This window comes from Abramis brama, assembly GCF_963993115.1.
Source record: "Abramis brama genome assembly, chromosome: 25".
NCBI lineage: Eukaryota > Metazoa > Chordata > Actinopteri > Cypriniformes > Leuciscidae > Abramis > Abramis brama.
In genome coordinates this window covers 5,811,134-5,828,219 of record NC_139987.1, presented here as the reverse complement: position 1 = coordinate 5,828,219, position 17,086 = coordinate 5,811,134, and the positions used below count along the sequence as shown (strand labels likewise).

General features: G+C 37.8%; 1 protein-coding gene across 4 annotated transcripts in view; it reads right to left on the bottom strand.

Moving 5' to 3' along the window:
• The window catches only part of ptbp3 (polypyrimidine tract binding protein 3), a 68,609-nt gene continuing 51,523 nt past the window's right edge, over positions 1-17,086 (bottom strand). For 3 of the 4 annotated variants that reach the window (XM_084103644.1, XM_084103642.1, XM_084103643.1), the window contains 8 exons: positions 16,432-16,606; positions 13,630-13,704; positions 12,129-12,268; positions 9,541-9,574; positions 9,006-9,098; positions 6,953-7,169; positions 6,301-6,378; positions 2,137-3,220 (listed from right to left, as the gene is read on the bottom strand). In XM_084103644.1, coding sequence (XP_083959770.1) covers positions 3,088-3,220; positions 6,301-6,378; positions 6,953-7,169; positions 9,006-9,098; positions 9,541-9,574; positions 12,129-12,268; positions 13,630-13,704; positions 16,432-16,606 — 945 coding nt within the window. In that variant the 3' untranslated portion in view covers positions 2,137-3,087. Of the gene's footprint in view, positions 3,221-6,300; positions 6,379-6,952; positions 7,170-9,005; positions 9,099-9,540; positions 9,575-12,128; positions 12,269-13,629; positions 13,705-16,431; positions 16,607-17,086 lie in introns of all 4 variants that reach the window. The other variant, XM_084103641.1, reaches the window with a different exon arrangement.

The window sequence follows — 17,086 nt, the reverse complement described above, 5'->3', positions numbered from 1 at the left end:
TAAATTTCATACTTTTTAATCAGAACTATAAGCATGTTTACAGCAACCTCTGTCTCTGATCTTTAAATTTTTATATCAGAGACTGAGGAACTTTGTTTTTGGCCTAGAAAGGCTGTACGTAACAATGGTACGCGTGTCTAGCACACATATGTACACACACACACACACACACACACATCTGCGAGGGAGAATAGAGACCCACAGCATGCTCTGAACATTGTTGAGTTCACCGTTCATTTGTCTAATAAGAGCATTCACAGCACCATACATCATAACTTACATCTCATATCATATTAAGACCACATGGTACTGAGTCCCCACAAAATGCACATCTATAAGAGCTACACAACAAAAAGATAATAAAAGAAAAATCAAGATCAAAATAAATCAACCCTCTCACCAATCCCACAAAATAGTACATAAGATATTTCAGTTAAAATGTCTAAAACCTATTTGATTATGAACACATAATAAGGCACGTAATAAGAAATTAGGTAAATACACAGTAAATATGATTTTTTTTTTTTCACCATGATTTCTTGAATGATTATAGTGGTACAAAAACCCGATGAGGTTTCAAATTTGATTTTTTTTTCTCTTCCATAAAAAACAACAAATTACCAAAAATAAGTAACTTTTTTTTTTTCTCAAAAAATCTTGACAATCCTTAAGATATATAGACCTGAATAGTTTGCTTTAAGACTGTAAACTTCAACAAAATTAAATTTCTTTTGAGAAGTGAAAGCGAAGTTTCGAATCGCTTCAGGTGAAATCAGTCAAAGACAAAAAAAAAGTCACTGTCCCTTGCCTTGCATGAACATGAAGATTGTTGAATTGTTTGATAACTGATTTCAAACGGGCTTCGACAGAGGATATAGTGCTCAGGCACAGAAGCTGCTCCCTTTAGATGCTACTCAACGGGTCTACGGTGACCCTCCTTGGAATGTTAAGGCCAGATTTCGCTAAATGAGACAGCACCTCGTTCGTACGCACAAGGGAGACATCATATATCCTATAGAGTCCCTATGCAGCCGCTAATAATACACAAATACTAACTAAACACGTACACACAGAATCAGCTTCTGTATGTGCTCACCATTGCCATGTTCCAATACCTAGTAAGCTGCCTACTTACTTAGACGACATTTTAAGGCATCACAGGTGCCATCACACGTGCAATATTGGCATGTGATATGCATTTCTACTACTGGAATTAACATGCAAACATCTAACTCCACTAAAATCAATCGAATCAGAATGCCTCCACCTGGAGGAGATGCTAGTTTTGGAGCGAGTATTTCCATTATATCAGAGTCTTTGTATTGTTGGCTTACAAGATTCACATTGACAGTTTATTCCAATGATATGGACTCAGAGTTAACTTCTAAAAGAAAACCTCTGGTCTGGACTCTATTGGAGTCAAGTTTGCTGAGGACTTTGTACTATTAGTCAGTTTAGAGCATTCCAGATCAGCCACATGGGCTTACATGGCGAATAGGTCTTAGAAGGCAGCTGCCAATGTAGCAGCTCACTAGGTTTTGGGAACTAGGTGGCATCTTCGTGTCAATCCGACTTACTCATTCCGTTAATATTTGGTTTGCTCAGATACAGAGGCATTTAGTGTGGGACTGCAAGGCAAAAGAGAGTGCCGCCCTCTTTTTTTCTGTGACTCAATGGTCTTCACTACGGTTTCTATAGAGCCCATGGCTGCAAACTCTCACACCTGTGGACAGAGCCGAGGAGTGAAAGAGCAGAGGACAGAACCTTCTGCCCCTGCGTGGAAAGATAGAAAACAAGTAGAACGAAAGGAAAAGACTCAACTAAGAGCAAGAAGGGGAACAGAATGGAGGAAATCGTCAATTTCCCAATCAAGATCACGGGGCTATACCATTCACATTGAGAATTTCACTTAGGAGGAGGCGGAGCCTCCTGTCAGACTGGGCGTTGCTGATTGGAGTGTTCCAGTAGGGTTGACATCTGGCCATAAGTGTTCTGAAATGATCGTGCATGTTTGAAAACGGTCGCCCCGGTTCAGAGGAACCCGATCGACTGGACAATGACATTGTGCGCCACTGCACGCAGATGTTCTCTGACAGCTTTGCAGGTGCAGAGAGCCCACAAAAGGCTGGTCTGTCCAATATAAAATTTCCATAATACAAGAAAAAAACAAAACAAATCACGCCATTCACTATCTATTCACAGATGCCTACCATCTGGCTATACATCTTTGCACAGTAAACAGATATGAGGATGCCTAACATTCCCCACGGTGCCTGTCTTCAATTCAAACCAATCAAAGTGCAGAGAAACAAAAAGGTTTGTAAGCCGAAACAGCTGCGATTGAATTTTAAATGCACCCATTTTTGAATCCATAGCAGTCTTGTTTTAATGCTACTCAGAAGAAAAGCACAAGCCTATTGGTTGAGGCCATCGCTACAGATTTTTTTTTTTCCAGCAGCACCTTAATGACGATGTCAGCGACATTCAAACGGTGACCGTGCGTCCAAAACATCCCACGGGAAATAGGGCTCTCCGTCGAAACAGCCAATGAGAATGAAGGTGTGGGTTTTGGGGGAGGAGCAGAGGAGACTCCGCCTTCACTGGGTCTGGGGTAACAAGGCCATTGGGCTACAGGAGTGTCAGTCTCCAATGTGATCGGCAAGTGTGCGGTAAAGAAACTTCCTCAGCATTGACTTTTTTTGAGAATGTTCATCTCGTGTTAGTTTGAGTTTCACATCAACGAAGTCCTCACCAGTAGACTATAGAGGGAATCTTACTTCCTCGACACAGAAGTTCCCAGAAACGTCACATTGTCATGGATATCGCATGTGTCTCCAGCCCTGGTATCGCGAGAGTAACTCACTCTCAAACTGTCTAAAGGTTCTGCAGTAGTCTCTTATTTGCTTTTTTTTTTTTTTTTTTTTGGGAAAATCTCTAAAACTACCCCATGAATATCTGTAATGATTTTTTTTTTTTTTTGAGTTTGTCAGTCAGTCATATTCTCTGAATGAAACAGTCAGACTGCTGAAGGTAGAAGGGCTGGAACGGGGAGGATGGGGAAGGGGTGTGTTTGTAGTGAAGCGGGTGCTAGATGGTGGATTTGGAGAAGGACACTCGCAAATGGTGGTTCTCTCCCAGGTCGTGGTTGTGGAGGACGATAAGAGCCTGAATGGCTTCTTCCACCGAACCCAGCTGGATCAGCGCCATCTTGCGGTCCTTCCTGTCAATCAAACATGGATAGTGAAAATCAGATACTGGGTGATCATGAAACAACTCAAGATCAGCTAAAGTGCCACATCGCAAGTCCTCATTTAGGATCAGTTGGCCCAACCGTAATAAGGTCAATGACATAAAGAGAGGGAAAATATGTAGGAACATTTTTTAGAAAAGCTAGTTTAAAACAAGTGCCAAGTTCTTAGAAATGTACCTTTTGCATTCATCTTAGTTTATACCGTTTATGCCATTTTTAAAGGGATACTCCACTTTTTTTGGAAATAGGCTCATTTTACAACTCCCCCAGAGTTAAACAGTTGAGTTTTACCGTTTTCGAATCCATTCAGCCGATCTCCGGGTCTGGTGGTACCACTTTTAGCATAGCTTAGCATAGATCATTGAATCGGACAGGACCATTAGCATCTCTCTCAAAAATATGACCAAAGAGTTTCGATATTTTTCCTATTTAAAGGGACACCAGGCAAGCCTGAGTGTTTTTTCTCTACGAAGCTCCCCCTAGTGTCTGGTAGTAAATGCTTTCAAACACTCTGTCGTAAAAACGAACTGTTGTCCCTCCCCCCCTTGCCACGAGCAACCCAGCTGATCAGCTGTCAACCCAGCTGAGCAGAGGAACCGGCTATTTCAAAACCAGTTATGTCTACCGAGGCAAGTAAAGCAATATTTTCTTTCCAACTGATGGCGATTTTTTTATTTATTGTGTTGTCATGCATACTAGTATTTTTACCGGGAACGAACGATATGAGCGAGGCGAACTACTGCTTTCGTGTTTGTTTGTTTTTGGGAGAATGGGCATGAGCATAAAAAAATATATATATCGGAGGCTAATATTTGTCTAAAGTTATATTAGCAAGGTCTATAAGTTAATCTGGTAGAATGACGGTTTACCTTTGCTTGTCTAAGAAAACATCAGAACGTTTTTTCTAGCTCGATCATGATATGTGCAACATGTTTATTGCCTATTATCAGACGCGTTGACTTAGTGACATAAAATAAAAGTGTAAGTTACACAAATAAAACCAACAGAGGAACGGCTAAACAACTACAGAAATCAAACGTGTTTGCTAATGACAATGCTAACATCAAAGTTATAGTATCTAGCGTACTAGTAAGCCCGTAACAGACAGCGATCATAATAAAAACCTTTACAGACAATAGCAAACATCATGAGGTCACAATTACTTGAAATTTAAATATTAAACACAGTTTATTCCAAAGATACTTGCAAGTGCAACAGCAAGAAGGCCAGGTCAGCATCCGTTTTGCAGGCTTCTGTTTCTCTCAGTTCTCCCCATTCTGAAAAGCCGGTCCGATATTTACTCGAGTCTGACTTCTTGCTCGGTCAGTCTCCCGTTTCCTCTTTCGTTGGTCCTCCGACAAAGATTTCCTAGCTTTCTGCTTTTTACAGGCTCAGCCATAACTCAATCTATCGTTGCCCTTTGCTTATAGCTAGCCGGTGCTTGAATGGGGGCGTGTACGTGTGCTGCCGTTAAGCAATTCGTTACATACAAGTTGCAAGTGAGTTTTTTCCGCTCTCGGGCACCAGGGGGGTGCGAAACCACCACCATTCAACCCGAAATAAGTAATATAACCATTCCACTGACTCCGAAGCTGTTCAGTGAAGGTTAAAAAGTTACTTAGAGCACCTTTAAAACTTGATTCTTCTGTAGTTACATTGTGTACTAAGACCGACGGAAAATGAAAAGTTGCGATTTTCTAGGCTGATATGGCTAGGAACTATACTCTCATTCCTGCGTAATAATCAAAAAACTTTGCTGCCGTACCATGAGTCCAGCAGGCGTAATGATATGACGCAGCGCCTGAAAATAGTCCCCAGCTCGGTAACTTCCAACGTGACCGGGACTAAGTTTGTCTAACGTATTAGACCTATTTTCAGGCGCTGCGTCATATCATTACGCCTGCTGGACTCATGGTACGGCAGCAAAGTTTCTGCCAAGTATCAGCCTAGAAAATCGCAACTTTACATTTTCCGTCGGTCTTAGTACACGATGTAACTACAGAAGAGTCAAGTTTTAAACAGGAAAAATATCGAAACTCTTTGGTCATTTGTTTGAGAGAGATGCTAATGGTCTTGTCCGATTCAATGATCTATTCTAAGCTATGCTAAAAGTGGTACCGCCAGACCCGGAGTTCGGCTGAATGGATTCGAAAACGGTAAGACTCAACTGTTTAACTCTGGGGGAGTTGTAAAATGAGCCTATTTCCAAAAAAAGTGGAGTATCCCTTTAAATTTTCAACAAAAGTGTTATGTGGTTTAACTATAAAGTGAAAGGAAAGACGTAGCGCCAAACACTAGTCCCAAACAGATCCCAAAAAATACCTCATAAATCAGAACAAAGATCCACACACGAAAAAGCTCACAAGATTTTATTGTCCAGAGGCCACAATAAATTGCAAAAGTGCAAAAAAGCACATTATTGTGGCCTATTATTGTGTGTGTGAATCTTTTTTCTGATTTTTAACAATAAAGTATCTCATGATTTCCTTACAAAAGACACAACTTCAGTCAATGCTCCTAGAAGACACCTTCTTCCAGAGTTTAGCTACGCACATGTTCACATTTTATTCCTTGTTAATTTAAAATCGTTGTTCTCTTTCTATCACGTACTGATTTTGCACAGTTAGACGCGTTCCTGGGTCAACAAATTTTGTTGATCCAGGAACAACATTCCTGTCCAAAAATGTTGTCCCAACCATATCTCTACCCCTAAACCTAACCCCACCCATAACTTATCCCCCCAAAAATCAGAGGGAATAACACTGGTGTAGAAGCACCTATCCCTGATTGTAAGCCTAAACTTGGCATAAACTGTAAACTTGTCCCTCAGATCTGATTGGAATATGGAACATGTTGTACTCTGTGAAATCAGGTTGTGCCTCTTTCTAGCAGATGGTATAGACATTGTTTATAACATACGGGTTTCGTGTTTTCCCAAAACAACTCATCCTTATCGGCCGTGTTGTCTTGAAAGAAAGATACAAGCAGACTATTCCCCGTGTGATAAATGAAGGCTGAGAACAAAGAAAACAAATGTGAAGAGAACTCACTGGAAAAACTTGAAGGCCTTGACCATGTATCCAGAACTGGCAAACAGGTCTTTCAGAAAATCATCCGTGGTGGAGGGACTGGGGCGTGGAAGGAAAGGAACAAAAATATTATGTTTACAAAGGACAAAAACAGCACTGATGCCAACAACAATTCAAAGAATAATGGAGGACTTCTTGTGGAGTGAAACAACCGATATATGATATAATAATATGGGTGGGGTGATATGGGTAATAATCATACATCATGGTACGAGTAATTTTACATCGCTCTAATAATATGCATTACAATATTGTTTCTTTTTCTGAAAATTCAGCATCTACAATTTAATACTATATATACATTATATAGTTTTATATAACTACGTTATTGTCTATTTTGAAGTGACAACTATAGTAGCTTAAATAAAAAGTTTCTAATTAAAAAGTTTAATTTAATAATATAAATAAACAGTGATTCTTTCCCAGTTTATTGGTTTTTAATGTTAATTATAAACACAATAAAAAATTTAATTTCCCCCCAAAAAATGAATGCTTAAGTTATTAGTCCAGTAAAATTGGGTCTTTGCAGCATCTGACCAAACCATGTATTTTTTTGTAACATGCTGTATTTGGCCTGTGGTGCCCCATGTGTGGGTGTTTTCCAGTCACTCACGGGATATTTGAGAGGTGCAGGGTGGCGGAGGGGGGGAAGATGTTCTGGAAGTTCTTGGAGCCGGGCTTTTTGAAGCGGTGCAACGGGCTCCCACTGAAGTCTTTGGTCAGGCCCTGGTCCTCCTGACCCTCCCTAGGGAGCTGCACCGTCTGGTGCTTTGAGATGGTCACACGGATCACCTTACCATACAGACGCTGACCGTTCAGGTGGCTCATCGCTTAAACAAACCATGAGATAATGTGTTAAAGATAAGCTTGAACTCTGAGACACATCATGTTACACTCTTATGCTGAACATTTGAACAGTAAAAACTCAAACACATTTTGCCTCAATCATGAAACACAAGCAGAGCGAACGTAACAAAACTATTCTTACATAAATTTCTGTGTAAATTGTTTGAAAAACCATTCTTGCGTACATTTCTTTGTAAGTCATGCACAATACAATTTACCTTTATGTACATTTGTGTAAATCGTTTGCAAAATGATTCTCACATAAACTGTGGATAAAATCATTCTTAACTTAATTTCTGTGTAAGTCAAAATCAAAACTATTCTTACACAAATTTCTGTGGAAATTGTTCGCAAAACCATTTACCTTTATGGAAATGTGTGTAATTTGTTTGCAAAATGATTCTCACATAAATTAGTGTATTAAATGTGGATAAAACAATTCTTAGGTTAATTTCCGTGTATATCGTGCATAAAACCATTCTTATGTAAATTTGTGTGTAAATAGTTCGCATAAACCCTTTTACGTAAATTTGTGTAAAATGTTAGCAAAATGATTCTCACATAAATTACTGCATTAAATGTGGATAAAATCATTCTAGCGTAAATTTTTGTGTAAATCAATATCAAAACTATTCTTACAGAAATTTCTGTGTACATTTTTTGCAAAACCATTCTTACGTACATTTCTTTGTAAATCAAGCACAAAACCATTTACCTTTATGTAAATCATTTGCAAAATGATTCTCACATAAACTACTTTATAAAATGTGGATGAAATCATTCTTAAGTTAATTTCCATGTAAATCAAAACTATTCTTACATAAATTGGTGTAAATCGTGCATAAAACCATTCTTACGTACATTTCTTTGTAAATCATGCACAAAACCATTTACTTTTATGTAAATTTGTGTAAATCATTTGCAAAATGATTCTCGCATAAACTACTGTTAAATGTGGATAAAATGTGCATTCTTAGGTTAATTTCTATGTAAATCAATATCAAAACTATGCTTACATATTTCTGTGGAAATCGTGCATAAAACTATTCTTATGTAAATTTGTGTAAATCGTTCACAAATTGATTCATACAAAAACTACTGAATAAAATGTTGATAAAAGCATTCCTACGTACATTTTTTTAACCCAAAAGCAAAACCTATTACATTTCTGTGCACTGTACATTGTTCACAATTGTTAAAAAAATGTCTGTATAAATCATTCTCAAAAACATTCTAACACAATTTGTGTAAATAGTTGACAAAATCTAAATGCAAATTATAAACAAAGAATTGTATAGAAAAATGTATGCAAGAATGTATTCATGAATGATTTACACAAATTAATTCTGCTTGTGTTTCCCAAATGAATTGCTCATACGTTCTGAATTCACTGTATCCACTCCTGAAAAACCACCTTGCAGCTAGAAAATAAATCTATGCTTTTTTTTTTCAGACGAGACATCCATACATCAAAGCATTCACTCCTGCATTTAAATATGGTTATCACAAACAAACAAAAAACCTTGGCAGTGTGTGCATGTCGCTTCATAGATGAAAGATTCTTTTAGAATCGAATATAATATGCTGCAAAAATGGCATCAGAATATTTCTGTGTATCTACACAAGGAATTATTATGAGACATTTAGCAGAAAAGCAATCTTTAGAAATATTTCATCCATGTTACAGGCTACATCCAGCAAAGATACAAACACACTGAAATGTAACTCTAACACAGCCACAGAATACACAGATAAATGTGATCAAAGGATGAAGACAATCAATCAAGATGAAAAGGGTTTGTGTGTAGTGCCTGACGTACCGAGCTGGGCTTGCGTGGCATCTGCCATCTGTATTAAGGCATTCTCTTTCTTGTTGAACAGAATCTTGACTCTGTGAACGTCTCCGTAGACTCCTACCGGGATAAAAGAGAAATTTACATCTTTTTCTGTGCTCGAACACACCGTGAACACAATTTACAGCAAATAATACGTTATCTGCAGATCTCAGTGTTTCATTATTGAAGGCAGAGAGCGACAGTAACCGATCACATGCTCATAGAGTGGGCAAACGTAGAGTGATTTTAAAGGATATCAGTCACACTAAGGTCTGTCTCTGATGTTGACAGTTATTAAATTGTGGGGACAATAGCAATGACACACACTGAGTGTGTGCGCAATACTGAGAATTTCTACCATTCATATGATGGGACACACAACACACAATCTGCAAATAATCTCCAGACTGTGTATTTGTAAGGAAATGGCCTCATCGCTCACCCTCTATCCTCTACTGCCTTCATAAAAACTGCCGTCTGCACATCTAATCTACAGGAGGAGTAATACATTTGTCCTTACCGAATAAAATGAAGAGTTCGTGTGGCGATATACTCTGCAAGAAATGAAACATTATCAAAGACATGACTGGAATAAGGTTAAATGAGTACGTGTGAAAAGCATCAAGGAACATTAACAGATGTGGTGATTTGCTATGAAACATGTTGACTGATGCACTTCGACATACATGCTGATCAGTGACCACTAATGCTGCAGAATTAAATGAAGTGTCTTGACATCAATTGCCTGGACTGAATAAAGCAGCATGGAAATAGCTTTGGATTAGCTCATATGACAAAGCAAAAGACTGAAAGGAATCATTTCTAAAGGCAGCCGTGATATACAAGGCCAGTGCTTATGCATTAGTGTCTGGATAGTCTTCTTGTTATACTACAATCTATGGTAATGGCTCAGACTAGTGATAGACTAATATATGTATCAGGCATCCTTGAATATTGGACCACGGTCCTTATTCCTGACTCCTGCTTGGTTCCGACCAGACAACAGACATAATGACAACAGCCCCATTTTACCGTTTCTACAGTGCATCGAAACAACAGAGCTGTTCAGACCACAAGCACTCAGGGTCGTTTACGTTAATGATCTTTCGCCGCTTAATTCTCTAATGTTTTTATCTAGAGCCAAACACACTTCATTCAAGCCCTTTCTGCTCTGTGCGTGTTGTTCTCGCTCCAGCTAAAGAGGCTAAAGCACTGCATTAAAGGGATAGTTCATCCAAAAATGAAAGTGATCCCATTATTTACTCACCCTCAAGCCATCCTAGGTGTATATGACTTTCTTCTCTCAGCCAAACACAATCAGAGTTATATTAAATAATGTCCTGTGCCCTTCCAAGCTTTATAATGGAAGTGAATGGTGAGTTTTTGAAGCCCAAAAAGCGCATCCATCATCATAAAAGTAATCCATACGACTCCAGGAGGTTAATAAAGGCCTTCTGAAGCGAAGTGATGCGTTTTTGTTAGAAAAATATCCATATTTATAACTTAAACTATAATCACTGGCTTCCGGTAGAGGTCGTGCGCGAGTTTAGTTCCAGTGAAAGAGTGACCTCGCTTCAGAAGGCCTTTATTAACCCCCTTTTGGATGCCAATAACTAGATTAGGAAATATACTATCAAAAAACAATGTAGGTTAATTAGTAGCTCAGACACACCAAAAACAAAAAGTGTGATAAAAGAAAAGAACAAAAATCCTTAAAACTGCTCTATATCCATCTATCTATATCTAGTCCATAAAACTCTAATAAGTAATGTGGTGCTTTAAATTCATAGTGTCACATAACCATTTTCAGCTAAATCATACTCATTATCATACTGAAGTCAACATATAAAAACCCTTCTTTTGTGGAAAAACAAAAACCCCAATAATTTAGGCAAGTGAAAATACTATTAAGCAGAGATGCAAAGGTCTCGCAGAGCAGAATGAATCGATATAAATTGTCCAGTTTATTTTTTCATGCCGTTTACTGGAAATCAAGGATGTCGCAATAATAGACCACCCTGGAAAATACTCGATGATGACGATTGTGAAAATCCACTAGAATCTAAAAAAAGGGCAAATGCTTTTTGAAGGGCACTTAACTTTATATTAAAGGGTTAGCTCACCCAAAAATGAAAATTCTGTCAGTAATTACTCACCCTCATGTTGTTCCAGCCCCGTAAGACCTTCGTTCAACTTCGGAACACAAATTAAGATATTTTTGATTAAATTTGAGAGCTGGATCACTCCTCCATAGGCTTCTAAGACATTATAACTTGCTGGCCCAGAAAATGCATTAAAGACATCGTTAATATAGTCCAAGTGACTACAGTGGCTCAATCTTAAGTTTATAAAGCGACGAGAATACTTTTTGTGCGCAAAAAAACAACAAATATAACGACTTTATTCCACTATTCATTTCCTTCTCTCTGGGCCTCAAGTTTTTTCACGTAGTGTTTTAGCGCAGCGCGTCTGTGTTGTACGTCACACGTAGGCTCACTATTGGCCGACGCTGGTCATGTGTGTGATGCGTGTGACGTACAACACAGAAGCGCTGCGCTAAAACACTACGTGAAAAAACTTGAGGCCCAGAGAGAAGGAAATGAATAGTGGAATAAAGTCGTTATATTTGTTGTTTTTTTGCGCACAAAAAGTATTCTCGTCGCTTTATAAACTTAAGATTGAGCCACTGTAGTCACTTGGACTATATTAACGATGTCTTTAATAACTTTTCTGGGCCAGCAAGTTATAACGTCTTTAGAAGCCTATGGAGGAGTGATCCAGCTCTCAGATTTAATCAAAAATATCTTAATTTGTGTTCTGAAGATGAACGAAGGTCTTACGGGGCTGGAACAACATGAGGGTGAGTAATTACTGACAGAATTTTCATTTTTGGGTGAACTATCCCTTTAAGTGTCTTTAACTACTCTGTACTAAATGTTGCATGTGGTCATCCTGGAGTTTATTTTGAACTATTTCCTAAAGACATCATCAATTTAATGGCAGATCTACTGCATATTTGTGGCAGAAGGGTTCACAGAGAAGGGCTGAGTGGCTTGGCCCTCATGGGAAGGTGGTGTCGAGGGGGGGGGGGGGGGGGGGGACACTCACGTCAGGGTTGAGGTTGGAGACGAGGAGCACGGAGTGGATGGTGGTGGGGGTCATGCCGTGGATGGTCATCCGTCCTGTCATTGCTGATGAAGGGATGGTGAGAGGTCCCAGAGCACCAGGCATCGCCTGCATAGACAGACCTGACCGGACCGGTGGGAAGAGGGAAGACGGGAGACGGGAAGAGACGTAAGAGAGTGGAAGGGAACGTTCTAGAACAATATTTTTTTACAACCTGTCGCTGTTTTTTTTCTTTTCTTCAGATAAACAACACAAGGTCTTCTTGTAATTGCTTATTAAATTAACATGTTCAGGCATGCTGGGTAATTTTAGTTCAAATTAATATTGAGTTGGATGGTCAGGGTAGTAAGAGGTTTAAATGAAGCCAGCACAGAAGAAAAAAGTGCTAAATAATATAGGACGGGACATTTGTACACTGTGATTTAATTTTATAATATTGATATATTTGTTATAATATTATTAAATGGTACTTGATTATGTCAGCAGGAAATAACTTGTGTCAGAGGTGGTGGAAATGATTTCTCTCGGAACAACATGAGAGTGAGTAAATGATGACATGATCATTTTTGTGTGTACTATACCTTTAAGAAAGTAAATATGTTAAATAATTCCCCACTGTTTAAAAAATATTAGATCAGTAAGATCGTTTGTTTCCAAATGATCATTAAATTGATCAAAAGACGGTAAACACATTTATAATGTATCTACAGTATATCTATTTCATATTATATTTCTATATCATATCAGAATGATTTGTGAAGGATCATGTGACACTGAAGACTGGAGTAATGATGCTGAAAATTCAGCTTTGATCACAGGAATAAATCACATTTGAATACATATTCATATAGAAAACAGTTATTTTAAAATGTATCAATATTTCACAATATTACTATCTTTACTGTATTTTTTATCAAATCAATGCAGCCTTGGTGAACAGAAGAGATTGTGTAGAGTAGTAGAGTATATTATATTATTATTATTTAACATATATTAAAATGTTAAATATAAATATTTAACATATTTCTCTTTATATTTGAGATCCCTTAAATAAAGAATATGCTCTAACTTTTAGCTATTAAATAGTATTTTATTTTCCCAATGATGAAATAAGTAACTGAAGAGCAATATGATCCCAGGTACACTTAAATTCGATTTATTGATCATATAGATCAAAACCGGTAGCAAACTAATCAACAGCCAATTCAAAATGCAAAGCTTTTTAACTGCACACATTGCTCAATCTGTTTTCATATGTGACGTCGATACTCAATACTGTGTTTGTGTTCATTGCCTCTTCAGTTTGCTCACTTTGCTGGTGACAATCTAAAGATGTGTCTTGCAAGAGGCTCGAGTGATGACATCGTAATACCTCCAATTATTCAGTCTGAGCGCTGGCGTGAGCCGCACGACATTGCCTCCATTACTGAGATGCGTGTGTGTGTGTGTGTGTGTGTGTGTGTGACTGTGACTGAAAGCTTACCTGCCTGAGGGAAACCGATAGCGGGGGCGAAACCAGCCGCCCCGGGGTATGGAGAGGAAATGATCCCAGGAGCCCCTGCACACACACACACACACACGCACACACAAAGGGTCACCAACAATGAACAAAGGATTTAAAAGATGAGACCACAACCGCATAACAGGATACTGATAGCAGTGTATGTGTATCTGCCCGACACAATGAAGGGATAATATGTATTCATGATTCATAAAATGACTTGAGACATCTATTCTTGAGGCAACGATTTGAATTTCTTTGGGGGCATAAAATAATACTGTACATGTCATGGTTATACATCTGTTTTGATGTCATAATGAAGATAAAAGCCTCATTACAAAGATGAAATTCATGAAAAATAAACATTAAGTAGTTTGGCACAATCTTTTATTATTATGTAAGAAAAAAATGGAAAAAATTAAAAACCTGTTTTGTTCGTTTGTTAATATTATTAATTTTTGAGGAATACCAAATCATATGGTGTGACCAACAGATTCATATAAGAAAATGTTTGTTTATGTTGTGTTTACAGGAAATTATTTCATAAAGAAGATCCTATGACCTTATGACTGTGTCAATAAGTCTATTAAAATTAAAAAATAATTAGCCATTTATTGACATGGCAAGGTTAATGCATAACTCCCCAAAACACACTTTATGAATTAATATATATGTATACCTTGAAAATATATGAAAAAAAAAAAAATACTTATAACAACTTACAAGTATTCGTCAGGAAAATAATTTCTTATAATAATTTTTATTTGAATTTGATGGTTACACCACATTACATTTTAGTCATTAAAGTCATTTAATGAGTCATTAATGTAAAGTTTTCTTGAAAATGGCACAAAAGTTTCTCAAACCATACAAAACCAGCATGAACACAAATAGCGCATTAATAAGAACTCGGCACATGTGTTTTAAACTAGATTTTTTCCTGCAGACATAATTTATCATTGACTCGCTTATTAAATTTGCTTCATAAAATAACATAAAATCACTAACCCTGTATGAGCCTGAAATAAATTATGAGAAGCACAATCAATAAAAGAGGGGCATATACATTTGTTTTGTTCTCCCTATATCATCACTGTTTTATTATCACCAACTGATTTCAAGCTGAATATGGCTTGCTGTGACACGCACGCTCAAGTAAAGCACAATTTGCTCATCTAATATCTCGAATTCCCAAGTGGGACGGGCTTAAGTGTGACACCATTGTTTAAAATGGATTTATCCAGCCTATTTGAGATATAAACCTACAGAGCTTAGTTTACATACATTTCAAAACAATCATATTGACAACAATAAAACATTTTTCACGAGGGGTGTTGAGGTAGAAGACCGACAAAAGGGCAGTGGTCTAATAAAAGCTGCCATTTAAACACCTTTTATTGCTGTGGCTGGTGTGTGAAGACGTCACAGAGCGCCCCTGAGATTCCTGCCTGCGCCCAGAAACAATTCATCAACTCTGATTTACACACACACAAGAACACACACTCGCCTTATCAGAATCCACACTGCCTCTTGCTCTAAACAGCGCAAGTGATTTACCGAGCCTGAGACAACAAGATGCGTGGATGGACAGTCACAGTTATCTTCCGCCCCCTCTGACAATCTCACACACACACACAATAAATCTGCTCTGCAAACGCTGTCCGGCCCACATAACTTTGTGTGCATGTGCGATAAGGCGTGCCCTTTGATAGTGAGCGCGCTACGAACAGATAGCATTATAATAAAACACACAGGGAATGAGGAAGGGAGGAAAATATCTGTTTTACACTGGGATTTCAATCGTTTCTAATAGAAGTTTATTAGATAAATGGACAGGTTTGATTAAAAAACAAAATGTCAGTTTACACACGGACAAAAATTAATGGGATATTCCGGGTTAAAATATCAACAAAGCGTTAGGTAGATAAAGCATAAAGTCATCATGAAATAAAAAATTTAAATTCCTAATTTTATAAGGAAAATTGCAGTAGTAGTTATCTGTGCACATAATTCATGTGCCCTCATAATCTTCAATCAAAATAACTTCTCTTATTTCTTACTTCTCGATCATCTCTTCTCTGATGATGTGTTTACTGGCGCGAGGGCGGGACAACCTGTCACTCACATGAGATCCACCAATAGCAAACCACAACCATCCAATCAATTCCCCACGGACAAAATCAAGCCCTGTCCTACATTTATTCTTGTTCCAGAAGCCGTTTCACTCTGATAAATGCCACAATTGCCGACTTTAAGGTGTTTTTTTACCCAGAATATTCCAGCAGAATTGATGTGGTGAAAAATCTGAAATCAAAGTGGATATTTTACAATTAAATAGTGCAAATTTTCTCCATGCCATACATCAAAATTTACATTTAATCATAATCCCGTAGTCGATATACTATTTATTATACATCAGCTTTTGACAAATATAATTTTTTAGCGGAGTTATTTGAAATCATTTAAAATATTACATTTCAAAGCATGTTTCGTCTATGATCACGCGGCCTTGTTCAAGTGGATTTTGGTATAATGTGGGATATTGTTCTGCTGATGAAACTGCAAAAATATCTTTCCAAGAAATTTCAGTAGACAAAAAAAAAAAAACCCCAGAAAATATGAATATGTGAAATAAGTGATCTAGGAGCTTTATACAGCGGATGCCATTAAAGATACATTAAGTCTATCCCTCACATCCTCGCTCTCACACCAGTCATGGCGCTGCTCTGAATAAGGTCTATACTGTATAAGGAGAAATGTCTTAAATGACTGTATATGTCTTACCAAAAGCAGTCTGCATGGAGGGGTCCATGGTAGGCTGGCCGTCCCCTGAGGGAAGGTCTAGACGGGTGAAGTCCCTGCTCTTGTCGTTGTTATATTTCACATTCAGACTGGTCAGCTTGGAGAACTCAACACGCAGCGTGCAGCAGCCGTTGTAGATGTTCTGCCCATCCAAAGACTGCAGGGGAAACAACATTACAATGCCATTCTCTTACAAAGACACAAATAAATGATATTTTGCTTAAATAAAAGGAAGACTATATTAGGGCACTTAAGGCACAATTAAGGCACTTTTTCCATTTTATAAAATATTAATGCAAAAATAGATCTCTTTCTCATTATAGTACTGATATATGATCAAACTTAAGGCTCACCCTTTGCAAACACGAGACATTGGGGATAATTTGAGTCAGTTTATGTTTATATAATTTTTATTTATATATAATATCTATCTATCTGTCTGTCTGTCTGTCTGTCTGTCTGTCTGTCTGTCTATCTATCTAATTAAAAATGTTTTATCCTTTTCCTGTTAGATTAATGCAGTCACACAAGTAACAGAAGCTTGTTTGTCTTTCCGATCACAGGACATTGAACTATTCCGGCACATTCTCATTGATTACACCTGCTCTGCTTCATTACATCAGGGTTTAATGGAGCC